At 52.2% G+C, this 17013-nt stretch overlaps 2 protein-coding genes across 3 annotated transcripts in view; one reads left to right on the top strand and one right to left on the bottom strand.

Moving 5' to 3' along the window:
- Nucleotides 1–16358, top strand: part of LOC144128661 (hsc70-interacting protein-like) — a 40135-nt gene extending 23777 nt beyond the window's left edge. For both annotated transcript variants that reach the window (XM_077662242.1, XM_077662243.1), the window contains exons 10-12: nucleotides 14043–14186; nucleotides 15345–15443; nucleotides 16025–16358. In XM_077662242.1, coding sequence (XP_077518368.1) covers nucleotides 14043–14186; nucleotides 15345–15443; nucleotides 16025–16162 — 381 coding nt within the window. In that variant the 3' untranslated portion in view covers nucleotides 16163–16358. The remainder of the gene's footprint in view (nucleotides 1–14042; nucleotides 14187–15344; nucleotides 15444–16024) is intronic.
- On the bottom strand, nucleotides 736–11963 carry LOC144128660 (sarcalumenin-like). Its single transcript, XM_077662241.1, has 8 exons — nucleotides 11644–11963; nucleotides 7422–7451; nucleotides 6305–6521; nucleotides 5285–5420; nucleotides 3813–4254; nucleotides 3278–3394; nucleotides 3023–3195; nucleotides 736–2893 (listed from the first exon to the last, which is right to left on the bottom strand). Exons 1-8 carry the CDS (start codon nucleotides 11741–11743, stop codon nucleotides 2027–2029), a joined length of 2082 nt encoding a protein of 693 aa, XP_077518367.1. The 5' UTR covers nucleotides 11744–11963; the 3' UTR covers nucleotides 736–2026.
- Nucleotides 16359–17013: the final 655 nt, after the last annotated feature.

Here is a 17013-nt window from a genome sequence, read left to right as displayed (position 1 = left end):
CCAGACAAGCGATTCTGGTGGGGCAGTTAGAATTCACCTCTAACTAGACGTGAACAGAAGCCAGAATTCACCTTCTTCCGTTATGATTACCTCTTTCAAAATGGCAGCTTGCTGGACAAGCTATGTCTAGAAATGGAGCAGAGCTGCTCTACACTGCTCCAAAATGCTGATTCTGCTGCTCCCAAGCGCTTAAAGAGAGCTCTCTAGCTGCTCCAAATCAGCTTGGCAGTAGCACAACTTTAATTGCACTTAGCAGCTTTTTCTGTGCACTCTATTGATTTATGTGGAAAATTTCACTGTGCATAATGGCCTAAACTATCACTTTTGCAATGAGAGCTTGTTTGCATAACATGTAGAAGCATGAGGTGGGAATGCATTTCTGTGTAAGAGTTCTCTGCCAGGTATCTTTCTACCTTGAAATGACCTTGAGATTTTAATGCAAAAGGTTGCTCAAGTGACCAGAAATAAGACATAGCTTTAGAGGCTTGTGTAGGACATCTTTATTGCCTTCAAAAGAAAATTAAAAAAAAAAAGGACAGTGCACCCCAGGCAGCTTAGCCATATCATATCACAGATCCATGCTAAAACAGCTAAACTGCAAGGCTTGTAGTGGACATTCTTAAAACCACTTTCGTGGCTATTTTTCACAGTTTTGAACATGCCCTAAGCCTCAGTCTTTAATGTGTCATTAAATGGTGCCAGTGTAAGCCGATTTCTCTCATAATACCAGTCTAGTTGAATGGAATAATTAGTTTCCTGTGCATTACTATCAAGAGCAACTGAAACCCTGAGATTTTGTCATAATGTTGGTTGCATTCAGATAAAAGTGAGTGAACTCTGAATTCAAAATGCAAGCTATGAAGCTGGAAGGTTGGTGAGAATTAATGACAGATGTACTTCTAGTTAGCGTGTAGTGTGCTTACCAAATGGGTTTATTTTGCCCACTTAATTGGCCATAAAACTAATGTAATTCATCAGGTTTATTGTTGTTAGGAACACAGAGCACAGACAGCAGGGAATGTGTCCTTATCATCACTGGAACCTCAGAGTGCTTGCTTATTGCTTGGCAAAGCCTCATGGATTTCAGCCGCCCTAATAACTGTGCCTTGAGCATTTGCACACAGAAGTGCTTGATATTGTTGTGATCTTCTGTGGTGTGGAATTTGCACTCAAACATGCATTTGGTCTGGCCAAGGACCTGCACCATTAGTTATCAAAGAACTCATGGTGAACGGGCAACATTTGAAAGGACCTTACTACATGTGGAGGCTAGCAGTTGTTTAATATACCAGCTGCTCAGTTTTTGTTGTTTGCGTTTGGGTAGTGATAAAGAGGGCAGGTATAACATGACCCATGAGCAGTAGCATCTCAGTAATGTTTCTATGAAACTACGTGAAATGACCCATAACAAACCTATTAGTCTGTCCTTTAATTGCATGAAAACGTGCCCCAAGAGCCTTATATTCATCTTACCCATCACACTGTTGATGACAAGGTTTATTTGCTATAGCTTGCTTGCTTGCTCACAGGTTTAATCATTGCATCTAGGAAGGGCCTTCTGCATACAAGAATTTTCCCTCTCATTCTGATAATTGATGAAGAAAAGCAGCAGAATGATTGAAGAACAGCACCATATTCTTTCCATCTGGAAGCCAGGGGCTTTGCAGTACATCCTACCAGAATGCAGATAAGTGAGGGGAAACGAAAGGTCCAATCAGAATCACACGTTCTGTACTCCACTCGGGGTGGAAAGCAGGGCTGCAATTCACAAAGCTGCAAAGACCACATCTAGTGAATTGCCTTTGCCTGGGTAGCTGCCACTGCACAGATACTGTGTAGCATCATAGCTTGCGTAAATGCTTATTCAGCACGCTTCCTAGGAGCTGACCTTTGACCTGCAGTTGTTGTTGAACAGTAGGCGCTGTCACTGGCAGTAGGCAACTTTCTAGATGCAGAGGTACAGCTTAGCATAGCCACCTCCGCCAAGGTGTTAATGGAGAGATCTGAGGATTGAAGCAGTGGTGTTTCAGCTTCGTCGCTCCCCGGTCGTCAATGGCACTGGAACATGTCCTGATGGGGACTTGTCATGGTCCTTTTTCAGTTTTGTTTGGTCATTGTACTTGCCCAGCAGCTGTGGCAAGTCGTAGGCAATTGCAATGTCCAGCTTGTCAAGTGGGCATCCCTTGAAGTAAGTGCAGGTGGCAGTGAGGGGCTTGAAGTCGTACATTGGGTTCAGCTTGAAGAACTTGTAATAAAGCTGGGGGTCCGGAAGGTCATAGCGGCTAACGTTGCTGAGTCGGCTGAGCCCTTCAAAGATGTGGTACTTGTTAGGGTCCTTGGCAATCTGCTCGGCCACCTTCTTTTTGCTTCCGAATATCCCCTTCTGCTTGTAGAACGTGGTCAGGTAGCAGTCGACCAGCTTGGCATGATTGCGCACTCGCACGGCATGCCGGCGGGCAAAAGCAATGGTGTTCTCGACGCGCTCGTCCATTATTTCGCGCAAGTGCTCGAGCAAGGTCAGCTCTTGCTCCTCGAAGAACTCTGCGGGTGCGCCGGCGTGGAACGGCCGGGAGGCCATGGACACGACGTGGATGACCGGGGCGTCGCTGCTGCCCAGCAGCGGGGAGACGTTCCACAGCAGCTGTCCCGTAATGCGCATGATGTCGTGGGGCTGGATGAAGTCGGCCTTGTTAAGAATGAAGCGAATCTGGGCTTCGCGACCCTTGAGTTGGTCGAGGAGGGCCGCCATTTCCTCCCCTATCTCGAGCTTGCTGGGGTCGAACACGACATAGATGGCGTCGGCGCGGTCGATGAACCACTGGAAGGCGTCGTTAAATGGGTAGTTCTCTATCTTGCGCTTGTCGAGAATGCCGGGTGTGTCCACGATGGTCACCTGAAAGATAACGACCGCGACGAGGGGTGACTGTTAGGTGAACTTATGCTATAGCTTTTGTAACGTTCGTTCCAAGAAGCTTGTGTGTGTCCCTTCGGTTTCTCGGGCTACACTAAGGGTGAGGCGTACCTTTTGCAGCAAGGGGTGAGGCAGGCCAATGCCTTTGAAATGATCTAGGAAGCCTTGGCCGAACTTTTGGACGCTTGAAAAGGCCCAATGCGCCGCCATTTCAGTGCCGCTTAGCCGCTGAAGCTTGTCAGTGTAGTGAACAATGGTGAAATCAATGTCGGACGGCTGCGGACCTGCGTTATATCAGGAGTGAGATCATGTCACTAACGGGAGCTCCTTTTGTTGCAACAGCAGTGAGTAACAAATATTGCGCACCTGTTTTGAGGCCCGCCTTGGTGTGCTCAGTCCCCAGGAGGTAGTTTATGATGCTGCTCTTGCCGGCGCTCCAGGGCCCAAGGAAAAGTGCCATAGGCTTGTTGAATATTTCAGCATCTGAGGCAAGAAGAAGGAGCAGGGTGAGGAATCCTTGCCCTAGCCATAAATGCGCTGTAATCGTGTGCGTGCGGTATCAAATCATGCTGCTTCCGTCCGCCCTTGCAAAATATTCCTAATGGAACACGGCAAGAGAACCATTCGAAGGTAGTGTTGGCGTAATGCCGCTCTTCAAACTTAATTTTCCGATCAATGGGGAGTTCCCCTTCCTAGCTAACCAAGTCGGTACTTGGCCCTTGTATAATTTTGACTGTTGGCAAGAATAGTTGTTCCGTAGATGTTAGGCAGGACAATTTGATTCCGGGTCATGTTTCAGTGATTAACGGTAATTTAACGCTTTTATCATATGCTTAAAGATGCATATCACTAAGGTGGTCATATATATAACGCAGATCCCTGGCCAAGGTTTGATAGCTACCTCCGAGCAGCCTGGTGCTGATGTCCTTGAACTTGTAGAGCTTCTCCATGGGCTCGATGGCAGTCACAGAGAGCTTTTTCAGCTCTTTGAGGATGACCTCGATGAGTGCCTCTTCTTCTTTGTCCTCTTCGGTGCCGATCTCGGCAAAGCCGAGCACGTCGGCAATATGTTTGCGTGACCGGGGCCCCGACTTGGCTTCTTCCACACTCTCCGCCTGCTCCTGGGACTCTCCTTCCTCCTCACCTTCCTCTTCTGCTGTCTCTTCCTCCTTTTCCTCACTGCCTTCTTCCTCCTCCTCCGATGCGGCCTCTTCTTCCGATGCCGCCTCTTCGCCGCTCTCCTCACCTTCCTCTTCACCCTCCGCACCGTGGACTTCCGCCTCAGCGCTCTCTTCCTCTTCTGTTTCCTGTCCCGCCGATTCGCCTTCTTCCTCGTCGGCCTCCTGCGGCCCGATTTGAAGCGTTAGCACCAAGGAGGCAAGGTCACATCTGCGATCTTTGCGGCACTGGCTGCTTGCTGTGACCCGAGTGGTGGTCGTAGCACGCACAAGCCAGCTGATATAACTTGTGAAGACATGCTTATGTCCTCATGGGCTGGTTAATTGGCTCGTTTTGCTTCAGTTTTGAAAGCGTAATTCAAGCCGTGGTTCAGGCCTTAAGTGAAAAGAGTGAGTGCACTATCAGTGTGCTCTCTGTGGTGCTTGATCTGCCAGTCGGGACACAGTGTCGCAGAAGAGAAACTGATGGGTCTCGCCCTACACAGGTTGCAGAGGTTGCTCTCGCAGATTCTCGTGAGAGCAGGTTGAGATTCAGTGTACATCTACATCCTTTCTTTGTGGCAGCGGTCGGGCTGTGCTTGCCTTTCTGGCACAGCACTTTGAGTCCCTAACACGTTTCAAAATCGTGACATTATCCGTTGATTAGTGTGCCTGGGCATGCCATTGAGTTCGGTAATTTGCTCGTCGAGTGTGCAAGAATGCACAGACACTTGGTTATGTGCAATTGTAGAGCTTAAAGACAATGCCAATTTTCTCTGCGCGAACACGCGTTAACAGTAAACGTACGCTCTCCTATTACTTTTCTTGATATTTTATTTAACGTTACCGTCGTATTGCATACATCACTGCAGACAACGACAATGCAGCGTCTTCACACAGACGGGCAGTGATACCTCCAACAGACGAGCAATTCCTCATTCGAGGTCTGAATGAGAGGGGACGCCGTGCTACCTACACGACCTGAGCACTTGGTGTGTGACTGAAAAACGATCTGGAATTGGTTATTGGAATTTGGAACTGGTAATCTTTCGGCATGGGTTGGAAAGGGTCTGGGGTCGTGTGGGTTAGGGGCAGGTGGCAGGAGGCATAGATCGTATTGTGGATTCTCTGCGACCTAGGCGGTGGTCTTCTTGGTTTTCTTGGCAGTTTTCTTTGCCGGCGCCTGTGTCTTGGGCTTTTTCGGCTTGACCTTTACCTCCTCGCTCTCGACGGCTGGCTTCTTGGGCGGTTCCTCCTCGTGTTCTTCCTCTGATGAGACGGCTGCTGCGGCTTCCTCGTCTGGAGCCTTGGCTCGGCTGCGAAACTCGTCCAGCACGGCAGGCTCTTCCTCACTGCAACGGAAAGACGCCTCCGCTGTGATGGCTGTCCGGTGCTTTCCCAGCCCCGGTGGGCACCCAGTTTCAGTAACCTAGTTCCAATCAGTGTGTTCACTGTCTTTCCTCTCTCTTGGTTTCGTAGACTAGCATAAGAGACTCTGCAATCATGGGTGCCAGAGTTTGCGGAGTTCCTCAGCAACGTCACAGATGCTACTCTTAATGTGGTGGTTCGGCCAAGTCAAATGAGCGCTACAAATGTAATTACGGTACCGCCGTGCGTTTTGTTAGTTCAACGCCATCCGCGACTATTCAACGTTTACTGTACAGGACGGCGAGACTGCTTTAGGCAAATGCTGTAATCTGCACTTCGATGCTAAGTTTGCATTAATTACTCGCGTTCCTTACATTTTTGTATTGGAATTTGTGTGCAGAGAGAGGAAACATGCGGCCAAGTGAGCCTGTTGGTTGCAGTCATGCCCTCAGTGGAGTTATCTCATGGCGGGATCCGTTGCCGTGATCCGCTTCCGTGCGCCGCCAGTGCGCACGTCCCGAATGACCCCGACGCGTCAGGCGTGCGCGCAGCTTGCCGGCACCTGGCGCCGTCTGTCACCCTCAAGGCGACCTGCGCTTGCGTAGTGGCGCCCCGCAGGAGCAAATCACGGCAGCGGATTGCGGATTGTATTATGTTGTGGTTCTTTAATGACTGCCGAATTTTGCTTACCAGGCTCCTGTTGAGAATTATGGAATTTGCGTTTTGGAATGGATAGTGCGACCCGTGTGTGCCTGAACCATTGATGCCTAGTGGCGTCAGTGGTTCGTGGCGGCTCTGCACATTTGTCTAACGCCTCAAGCAGCCTGTGCGGCTTGGGAAGGGGATGCAGAGGAACGGTGCGACTCGCCTGGTGGCAGCCTTGTCCTCGTCGTCGCGTGAGGCCGGTAGTTCCTCGGCCGAGTCGTCCCTCTCGATGGGGTGTCGTTCGACGTACTCTCGGACGGCCTCGAGCGCCAGCTTTCCGCAGTCCTCCACCGTCAGCAGGACGGGCCGCGGGGGCTGGCGCACCACGGGCTCCGGTGCTTTTGCGCCGCCCCGCTTGGGCGGCACGTACACGAAGCCCGCTGTCGCGCAGGGAGGGGCAGGGCATTGCGCAGTCTTATGAGCGTACGGACCTGGTCCATTTACCTTCCCCCGGAAGCCCCCTGGAGGAGCAAAACTGGGCTCCCGCGGAGTCGTGTGTGCTCACGGCTTGCACCATGGTATTGGTTGTCCATGGTACAAGGCAAATGCTGTTCTAAGGTGGAGTGACCGAGGGCACTGACATGGCATGCAAACTGGCCTTCCTTGAAGTCTGGTCTGCTGGCTAAGGTACCTCAACACGAACCATGAACTGTGCTGTTGAAAGATTGACCGTGTGGTAATTGGTCATAAAAAGGATTTTTGGTTGGCTCTACTTGTTCAGTTTTCAGGGCACCATTGCCTATTGATTTTTACTTAATGAATGTTGTTCCTTGTGCACCATCTAGATTCGTGAAAAAGTAGAGCTGCCTTCCTGCATATGCGGCTAGCTGCAATGTCTTCATGTGATGTTCCTCTGCAGTTCTTTGTTTTTGACAATAAATTTACAGAGAGCGTATACTCTGTCCTATGCCAGTCATTCTTTCGATTCCTTTTTTTTTTTGTAGCTAATACAGACCTCTTTTGTACTGTTTTTCAAGCAAAGCGACTCAAACTGGTGTCTGGTGCAGGAAACTTTAAAGGGTCTATTAGATGCTTCAGCTATCATTGCACGGTGGCATAAGCCCTAATCATGCTCTGTCAAATGATATTCAGTCTGCTGCGACTCTTACCTACTACATATCAGATGTACACATCTGCATTGTGTTCATGTATACCAGGTAACTTTTGACTGTTCAGTTGGTGTGTGTTGTTCGCTTGTTTTATGCCCAGAGAATGCTTAAAAGCCTTGTTCAGAACCCAGAGTTGGTAAAGGCATTGTGGAGAGTAAGAAATGACCTTACGGGGATAGTTGTCCTCCGACACCATGAACTCTGCAAAGGAAAACAAATAGAACAAAACTGTCACATTCTTGCACTCGTCCACATTAAAGCATTGCATCTGCCGCGATTTTGATTGTTATTAACACATTTCGTCATTTTCGACTGCCTTCTCTTGCTTTGCTGGACGGATCACACACGAAAACCACTATTATAACAGTCCTTTGTTGCTGCGCCATGATGGGCCCTTGTTTTTGCTTGCGCTAGAACTGTAGCCAGTATTATTGTCAGGCCCTTTTCGACCGGTTTTGTGCAAGAACCGTTCGCGCGGCGTTGTCGAATTTAACACTTGATTTGTACCCTGTGTTGCTGACCCCTTTGAAGATCATCCGTGTAGCTTCGACGAGGACGCTCCGTCTGCAGGCCATTTTGAGTGGTCGGCGCTGGAAGCTCTTCTGGGGCTGTCACCTGATCGTTTGCGCTGATCGCAAAAAGGTATCGCTCCCCGAGAGTAAAAAGAGGTGGTCCCCTCAAGAAACCCTGCCCTGTGACGTCAGTGCGTAGCAATGGAACGAAACCGTCAGCGAGGTCGGACGGAAACGGATAGTTAAACCGCGGCATGCGAAAAAGCGGGAACGATGGGAGTTCATGGGTCTCACTGAGTCATTTATGAACGATTCCGAGGAAGACGGGATAAACGGTGGCAGTTTTATCATCGGCTGACGCGGACTTTCTGTCAACAAATTGGTTGGGTAATACGCGTTTTTAGCATGCCGGAGACGCATTAGCGGAGGCGTATACCGGTTTACCGGACGATGGTATGCGGTATACGTCTCCGCTGACACGTCTCCGGTTGCTAAAAAACGTCTAATAGACGTTTTTCTAATAAACGTTTTTAGCGTACCGGAGACGTAACCCTGTTACCGGACGCCTCCTGCGCACGCGCAGTGGCTCCGCCTGGCCGCACGCATGTCACTGCGCGTGCGCGGGAGGCGTCCGTAGAACCGGTATGCGTCTCCGGCAGTACGTCTCCGGTATGTTAAAACGTCCAATATCACGGCCTAGTTACGTAAACGCTCGCTGCGCGTGGCTTCGGCAGTGCGCGAACAGGCGTGCTTCGAGATGTGCTTGGGTATATGGCATCGTGAAAGCGCTGGGCACCCTGGTCAAAGCTTATTCCTCTAACTAGGGTGAGTGTTACGGCGCTGCAATCGGCGCGAGAAGCCACCATCGCAGATTCATTATGCAAGCAGACTCTTGGACGTTGAACGCACCGTGCACGCAGCGCGCTACGCGGCGCCGTCATTTAGGTGGCTGCTTGCGAATCGCCCTGAGCATCCGGTTGCCTCGACCTATCTCGGCTCACAGGCGAGCGAGATCGGTTATCGGCGAAGTTCGCGTTTTAACTGCGCTTTCGTGTAGATGTCTTGACCACTGGACCGCATGCTCATTGAAGCATGCCCGCGAAGCGAACACTCGTGATCACTTGCCGGCTTGAAGGACTCGTAAAAGCCCCAGTCAGCAGTAGCCACCGCGATGGCTCAGTGGTTGTAGTGCTCGACTCCTGATCCGAAGGACGCGGGTTGGATCCCGGCAGCGGCGGTCGCACTTCAATGGAGGCGAAATGCTAGAGGCTCGTGTGCTGTGCGATGTCAGCTAGTGCACATTAGAGAAACCCAGGTGGTCGATATTATCCAGAGCCATCCAGAACCCCACAAAACCCAAACCTAAGCGTAGCCAGCACCACCGTGGCCAGCACTCATTCACGCCCGTCGTCGGCGCTTAATAATACGTCGTCCGTCCCGACGTTGCGCCGAAGAGCAGCCTACTGGGCGCTGATAACTGAGACTTCTCACTTAGGCTCATATATGAAAGGCTGATAGTGCGGAGGGTGCTGTGATCAGGCGTTCACGGCAGGCACGCTCGCGTTTGGACCCGCGCCAGCCGTAAGAGTACTCGCTCGCAAGACCCCATTCAGTGGAAGAACGGTTAGATTACCCCAATGTACTTCATTGCTCGTATCGTACAGTGGCACACTGGAGGCATTAGCAAGCATTGAAAGTGTGCGCTTTTTGTCCCGTTTTCTCGTTGATTGCTGCATACATCATTGCATGCCTGCCACATTACTCACTGTGTTCCTACATGCACAGCTGCCTTACTTAGAAACTCGAAAAACAGGATGTAATCGCGCGTAGTCGGGTGTGCACCGAGTGACCCCGCGCCTCCGCCTTGCACTGTTAGTGCAGCATGAACGTGGACGGAGCCTTGCGGCAAGATTGATATGTCTGCGGTGCCTTCAGCTCTTCTTGCTGGGAGGCGGTACTCTGCCCGTCTAGAGAAAGCGCAGCAGTGCTTCGTGCCACTGTGAGCGCGTCCCGCATAACGCGCCGTTTCCCTAATGCCCCCTGACCATATCCGGCAGTCCGTCGTCGGCAAGCGCTCGCGCCAGGATGTGTGCGTGTTGGATGTTCTTGTCGTACACGCCTTGATTAGTCGGCGCTGTTCTTGGTCAGGGGAACCGCGGCATTTAGCGCCGCCGCTTACCACGAACAAGTGGCGGGGCGCTTTATTTTTGGGCGTCGGGGGCGTATTTATAGCGTGAAGCGCCGCCGCGGGACGGAGCGTCTCCCCTTGCCGCACGCGGTGACGACGACGGCGGCGACAGCCGTCCGCACGGCCGGCCCCTTGCATGCGGAATGGCCGGCGAGGCGCGCCCCGCGTCTGCGGCGGCCACACCACGCCGTGGCCCCAGTGGAACATGTCCAGTTCTGGGACTAAGAAGCCCGAGCTCTTCCGGTGACGTAGGTCGGGCGATGCGCGTGTGTGACGAGAGAGAGGAGCTTTTCGAGCGGCAGTCGGTTCCGATCAGGCTGACCTTGGCACGCAGCCAGGAAGATAGCATTACGCATGATTGGGATTTGGGCGCGTCTTCGCCTCCGGGTGCTCCGAGCGCATGGTCCTACGATAGTTCGGCTGTGGCTTGGACTGTTCCTCGGCCGTCATTACTGAATGGCGAGAGTGGTTTGCTGCCGGCGGACGTAGTCATGGACACAACTTTGCGGGTTCTCAGGAAAAAAAAAAAATCTGTGCGGCCGAGTAAAGCAAGTCAATGAAAAGTACTGAATCACAAGTGCACATGCGGGCTCTATTCACAGGAAAAATACCATCTGACCGACTAGCGAGGCGACCGAGAATGATTTTTCCTCTAATCCGCATTCCACAAACTTTTGTTTGTGACTACGTAGAGTCCTGTTTGTGCGCTGGTATGCACGATTGACCTGAACAGACGCTGCCTTGGGAGAGTAAATGTTTCACGGGCGCTCGCGTACGGGCTCGTCGTAGTGGCTAGGTATAGGCCGGCAGCTGCGGAATAATTAGTGTTAATTTAGGCGTTCCGGAAATTTGGAAGCTTGCGATGCTTTGGCTGCTGAGTACTATCTGTGACCAGTGCACCCTTCCGCAACAGAGATCACTTTTTGGCTTGGAGGTCGGCCTACTAGGATAACTAGAATACAACAGATATCGAGCAATATGCGTCATGCTTTTAGTGGACGTCAAAGATGGTATTCTGCGGCAATTCGAACCAAGAATTTATTATTATTATTTTCAATTACGCCTGCATACCCAGTGGTAGGATTCACTCATTAATTAGTGCGCTTGTTGGTACAAGTTCGCCATACATGCATGTTGCAGCTAGCGTGACCCGTTCCTTTCGTGACACATTCAAGGTCCCCGCAGAAGGTGGTTTCGCTTGGCGGTTTGTCAGATTGCGCCAGTCTGCACGCGCCGTTGTCGCTTGCGCGCGTTCTCGGGCGCACCTTGACAGCCGCGAATAGTACGCGCCCGCGAGCGCGCGAAGTTCAAATCCGGCGCCCTAAGGTTGCGAGTTGTTCGAATCGGGGGTGATTCTTCTAGCATAACAAAAAAGGAGGAAAAGGCACGCAGAAAATGGTCTTGTGTCAACATCTTTCGAGTGCTGCTGCACGCTTTAGTTTCTACGAGGGTCCGTTGTAGGTTTAGTAACCCGTGAAAACCGCTCTTTATGTGCGCCAGGGCGTCGCTATCACCGCTCGCCCCTCGTCGACCGGCACAAAGCGGCCGTTACAGAGCTCACTCAACCTACAGACCGCCGGGCCGTGGCCGGGACACAGCGGTGGGGCGACCTTGCGTCTATTCCGAGGAGGTCAACAGGCGTCGGGGCGCTCGCTTGTCGCTGCTCGAGCGGCGGTGGGCGGCGCGCACTCACCGTTCACCCAGAGGCCGACGATGCCTCCGAGGGCGACCAGCATGATGAGCACGCCCCGGGCGTCCAAGCTGACCTTCTGCTCGTCCGCCGCCGGTGCCATGCCTCCTCTGCAGCGTCGCCGGCGCTCTCGTCCTCACTCCGCCCCCGGCGTTCGTCGATTCCGCGTCCCTTGCGTCGGTACGGCACAGCGCGGGTCGTGCACCTGCCGCCTGTTCGTCCACACAGTCGGCGACCAGTCCCTACCCCAAGTTCCCCGCGGAGCGCGCGCGCTCTAGGCCCTGGTTTCGTCCCGTCGCCCGCTGTGGTGCTGCTGCACAGCCGGCCGGGCTCCGGATTCGAGCTCTCTCTGTGTGTGCTCCCTCCCTCCTTCCATCGCCCCCTCTCCCGCCCGCTGGCTCCGCGATGATGGGATGGGGGTGAGGGGCAGTGCGAGGAAGGGGTGGGCTCCTAAGTTTGGGACCCCGACCCTTGGTCTCCTGCCAGGCTGTGTGGTCGGATGCATGGCGTCGCCCGCCCCTCACTTCTCTCTCGTCGTTGTGTTGTTTGTTTTAGCCTTCGCTGCTTTCTCCTGCGACCGCGCCTCTCAGGTGTGTCCCACTCGGGACACTGGAATGTGTTTTGGCGTTTTCCTCTGCCATCAGTGCAGCGCCAGTGGGCTGCCCTGCTGCACTGCCCCCCCCCCCCCCCTTCCTCGGTGCTTGCTGCCTCTGAGGCATTAAGCGCCCGCACCGGAGAAACTTTGTGCTCGCTGTGCATCGCCTGCATTTTGTTGTCTGTCGCACAACGGTAAAAAGTGTATGGGAGTCCTTTTTTTTTTTCGCTTTCTCTCCTCTAGCCTGTGGTTCTGTGACGTAAAATGTGAGACGCGCGACTTCGGGACTCCTGCTGACTTTAAGAGGAAAGAGGGCTCTTTTAGTGGAAAAAAGGGACCACAAAAAACTAATAGGGAATTTCTTGCGTTGACGTGTCTGTCCCCTCGTACATTCGTTCCTCGTTGTTGCAGCATTGCAATAACTGCGCTTGCAGACTTCGTTGCAGAAGCAAGGGGGTTGGTTGTGAAAGCCCCTAGTTTTTACGCAGCTTTTAGACGCAGGCAGCGCGCAGTTAACAGTACTTCACCATTTTCTATTTTTCTCTGCTGCGCCTACGTGGTGCACATGTATTCGCGTTAGCCAGCTGGAGATACCGCCGACTCTTTAAAGTGTTCGTTCTTCCTACGTGGATTTTTAACGCACTACGTCGAACGTGGTTCCTTGTTGGATTTGATGCGTATAGTGTATACCATTCCTGGAATTGGTTTTGAGCGCAGAAAGACAGCAGAGGAGGGAACGAAGGACAGAGCGGTAACTAGAGACATAACTTATGATGACGTTTTTGCACGTCCTGCCTTCCTGTTCTGTCTTTCTGCGCTCAAAACCAGTTCTAGTAATGCACCGGCTAGCCTGCAAAAACGTCCTCGCATGTGTACCATTCGCTTGCCGTCACTCGCATGTGTACCGGCAACACAGCGCAGGAGTGGCTGTGTTGCTTTCTCGAGTGTCGGTTTGTGTTTCTCCGTTTCGGACCGAGGTGTTTACGGAAGCGTAAGCGCAAGTTCGCTCTTTCCCAGCTGCCGAAAGAGTTACGGCTTTTGAGCTGCGAAAACAAACTCGCAGGCGGTTTCCCTGCCCCGGCTTGTTCGGCCGAGGCTCCGTGGTTCGCGTGCCTGTTAAGAGAGAGCGCAACTTGGAACGAGAAGCGGAGCGTGCAGCTTTTGTCAAAAGTATGCAGGTCAAGCAGCTTTGCTTTTGGGGTCGTGCCGTGTGGCTCGTTCGGATCGAGTCTAGGGAATGAGGGGAGCTGTGTAGCCCTCGCTCCTCCAGAGCCTGCGAGTTGAACCAGGGGTGTGCTACAAGAGCGCCCTGCGCGGCCCGGGAGGAAAGGCGGTGGCTTGTATGTTTTTGAAAAAGGGCGCAGGTTGAGGACTAACCGTCACTTGTAATCCACTCGCCGCTCTCATTGCGGCATTTGTGCCCACTTTTAATAATGCGCTGGCGTTGGAACCGCCATTAGAGGAAAAAATGTCCGGCGTTGTCATGAGTATGAAGCCTCGGGGGAGAAGAGGCTTAGTGGAGAGAGGGAAAAGGGAAAGAGGTGAGAGGGTGATTCGGTGGGGAGCGACGGTGGGGAATCGCGGTCGCCAATGAGAGTCGAGTGGGGGTGGTGAAAACTATTTTGAAACAGGGGAGTTTAGGACACGCAGGCCCTTGGGCCCCCGCACTGCCCCACTGCACTCAAACGTTCATGTTCCCGAGGCTCGTGACGCTGGCACCCGTGAACATTTTTTTTTTTTTCAGCGCAGTGCAGCGGGACCGTTGGTTGGATGGCGTTGACGCGTTGTGTTGTCTCTGTGTGTGCAGGCCAAGAAGCTTCAGGAGCACCGGCGCAAGTGGGAACGCAAGCGCGAGGAGCGCGAGCTCAAGGAGAGGGCCGAGAGGGTCCGCAAGGCGCGGGAGGAACAGGAGCGCAAGTACAAAGCACAGCAGCAGCAGCAGCAGCAACAAGTACGTACCCCACTGACTCTGCGCTTACAGCCCACTCTGGCGGCGTGTTGTAACAGTTTCGGAGAGTCGAGGCCATTTTTTTTTTTTTTTTCACGCGCATCATCACTTTTCCCACTCAGAGTTCGGGAAAATTTCGTCTCGCTAGATATCGTAGAGGAAATGAGAAAACAAAAAATTCGGCCGTGGTTCAACTTGGCTGAACCTCGGTAGTTGGGGCGAAAGGTCGGTTATGCTTGGTTAGACACTGTTTCTGTTGATTAAACTTTATCATCAACGCCTTAGTACATAACTCGAGGTTGTGTCCTAAGATATATATGCATTCACTAGACCCGCGCTATCTGCTGGACCATCGCCGTACATGGAGTGTTGGGGGGGGTTTCAGTGGGTGCCGCATGATTGCGCTACGACTGCACGCCATGCGCGAAGGAAATGCACAGGAAACGTAATTTGCTACTCTCTTAACTGGTTATAGGTGTAATTTAAAAGCTCATAATTAAATGAGTTATGCACGCCTCAGTACATATCTCGAAGAAACGCTTCTTATAGGCATCTATTCATTGACTAGGCGCGCCTTCATTCGCTTCCAAAAGTCGAACACTCGTGGCGGAGTGGAAGCGTCCCCGTCTCGTATGCCGGAGCCCCGGGCTCGGTTCCTACCAACACCACAAGCAGTGAATCCATATGGCTTCCTTGACAACAGAGGGTGTTTGAATTCATTTCTGACATACAAGTGAATATCGTCTATATTTAAATGCAGGAGATAGCTGTACGGAGCAAGCGAATGGACTGACATGTTACCATCTGTGCAGTTAATAGCCTGAGGAAGACTCTTGACGTAGGCGCGCAATCTAGTTTGTGACCTTAGCTGTACATAGTATATGATGACAGTACCGTCTCAGGTGATGTGGCGCTTGGGTTGATGAGCGGGATTAAGGAACGCCTGACTGACGTCGTTTCAGGATCGTCAGTCTCATTCCCAGCGCTGATTGAGGCTTTGTCAGCAACTGCAGTTCCTTCGCTTCTTTACCCCCGCGATACACGTCACCTTGCTTGTGCCTTTGCGTGGTCGTGAAATTTCGCGCCACGCATTCGACGCTGGAGAGCCGGCTTCAGTGCCGAGTTTGGTGGCTATACTGAACTGCACTTTGTGTGTTGCAGGATGAAGACGACATGGGTGGCTTTCCGGGCTTCCCGGGGGGCATGCCCGGCGGGCTCGGGGACTGCCTTCAGGATCCGGAAATTCTGGCTGCTTTTCAGGTGATGCATCTGGGGGGCAATGTGCGCGCAGTCTGCACGTACGTATGGGAGTGGAGACTCCGGTGTACGGTGCAGCGCGATATATCCGTGCCGCTCGCATGCTGGGGTCGTGTAATATAACGATTCCTTAACCGATTCCATGCAGTTGTTGTATTTCCTGCGTTTCCCCCATTGGCTGAAGTGACGCCCTGCCCGGCATTCGCGCTTGGTTATTGGCTGAAACCTAGTACGTGGGATCGCTTCAGGCACTGACAAAAGACGGGAAATAAAAAAAAACATGGCATCAATTTCGGAAGGTGTGCGGTATAGCATTACGATTTCTTGCTATGTTCCGATTGACTCACAAAATTTATTGCAGTGAGGGCAGCCGTTCACTCGACTGGGCGGCACCTGGCGCCATCTGGCGCCCTGAGAGCGATCTGCGCATGCGTAGCGACCCCGCGCGGAAGCGGTTCGCGCTGTCCTATTGCCTGTCCTATCCTTTTCCGAGAGCTGTTTCTAGCACGATGGCGAGTATGACGCATTACTAAGCGTCTTTCTTTTTTTTTTCTCTCTCTCTCGTCGCCGCGTACTCTTTGCAGGATCCGGAAGTGGCTGCTGCATTCCAGGACATCAGTCGCAACCCGTTGAACATCGGCAAGTACCAGTCCAATCCGAAGATCAAGAACATTATGTCAAAGATGGCCATGAAGATGGGAGGGCAGGCACCGCCCATGTGAAGCATGTAGTGCGCGACTGTTGCCCCCTCCTCCTCGTTTTCTTTCTTCTTCTCCTTTCACCTACTGCCATTGAACTTACACACCTCTCGTTGTAGGTGGTAACGTGCGAAAGAGGCACGCTATCTTCCTTTTTCTCTCTCAGTTTATTACTTTGTGCGTGCGTGTGTGTTGAAATAAAGCAGTTTGAGTCTGGTAAGAGGCTGTGAACGGTGTGCTTTTCTCCGTGTGATGGCGGCAAGGTTGCTTTGGGAGCATCTTACAACTGCGGCTGCTATGGACCGGTTGCAAAAATCTGGGAGTAAGCATCCCTGCAACGCAAAATCATTAACCACTGCGGCGCGGCTTGTCCTGTGGGCAGAAGTTGGGTGCAGCGCTGGAGAGGGTTTGCAAGCCTTATGCCCTCTTAAGACAAAAAAAGTAGACCAGACGTAGCCAAATGTCACAACTCTGTATAGTCCCCATACAGCCAGGCACTTCGAAACAAGAAAAAGCAAGTGAGAAAGGGACAAAAGCAGGTTCTTTGCTTTGTCGGTTTACCGAGGCAGGTATATGTCTCCTCGATTTGGCTGCACTTTCTGCACTAGTTCACAAAAGTGCCGTGCCAGTGCAGCGCCAGTTCTTGCGGCGCGAGTGTAGCCTGACACTAGTGCTGTCGGTGCAATGGCCAGATCGAGTGCAGAAACTTTCGTCTGCTGCGGCTATGTGTTGGTGTTTGTCGTGTGTGTTCACATATGCGCGAGATTGTGCTAGCTGCATTGAACGCTGTGCATTCGCTCGAAGTGGCGCATCTCGTGGAGCGGCTATGAAATTTTAATTCCAAAAGTGGTGAATTTGACACCGTTCTTTCCGTT

This window comes from Amblyomma americanum, chromosome 4, assembly GCF_052857255.1.
Source record: "Amblyomma americanum isolate KBUSLIRL-KWMA chromosome 4, ASM5285725v1, whole genome shotgun sequence".
Classification (NCBI taxonomy): Eukaryota; Metazoa; Arthropoda; class Arachnida; order Ixodida; family Ixodidae; genus Amblyomma; species Amblyomma americanum.
The sequence above is the reverse complement of the archived record's forward strand: the minus strand, read 5'-3'. Positions and strand labels throughout refer to the sequence as shown.

What these genes read in the sequence shown, in the direction of transcription:
- LOC144128660 (XM_077662241.1), bottom strand. Translation starts at nt 11,743, where the DNA reads ATGGCACCGGCGGCGGACGAGCAGAAGGTCAGCTTGGACGCCCGGGGC. An exon ending in CAAGGCGGGCCTCAAAACAG is followed by an intron (nt 3,196 to 3,277) that starts GTGCGCAATATT and finishes GATATAACGCAG; the next exon opens with GTCCGCAGCCGTCCGACATT. An exon ending in CTCACCCCTTGCTGCAAAAG is followed by an intron (nt 2,894 to 3,022) that starts GTACGCCTCACC and finishes GTTATCTTTCAG; the next exon opens with GTGACCATCGTGGACACACC.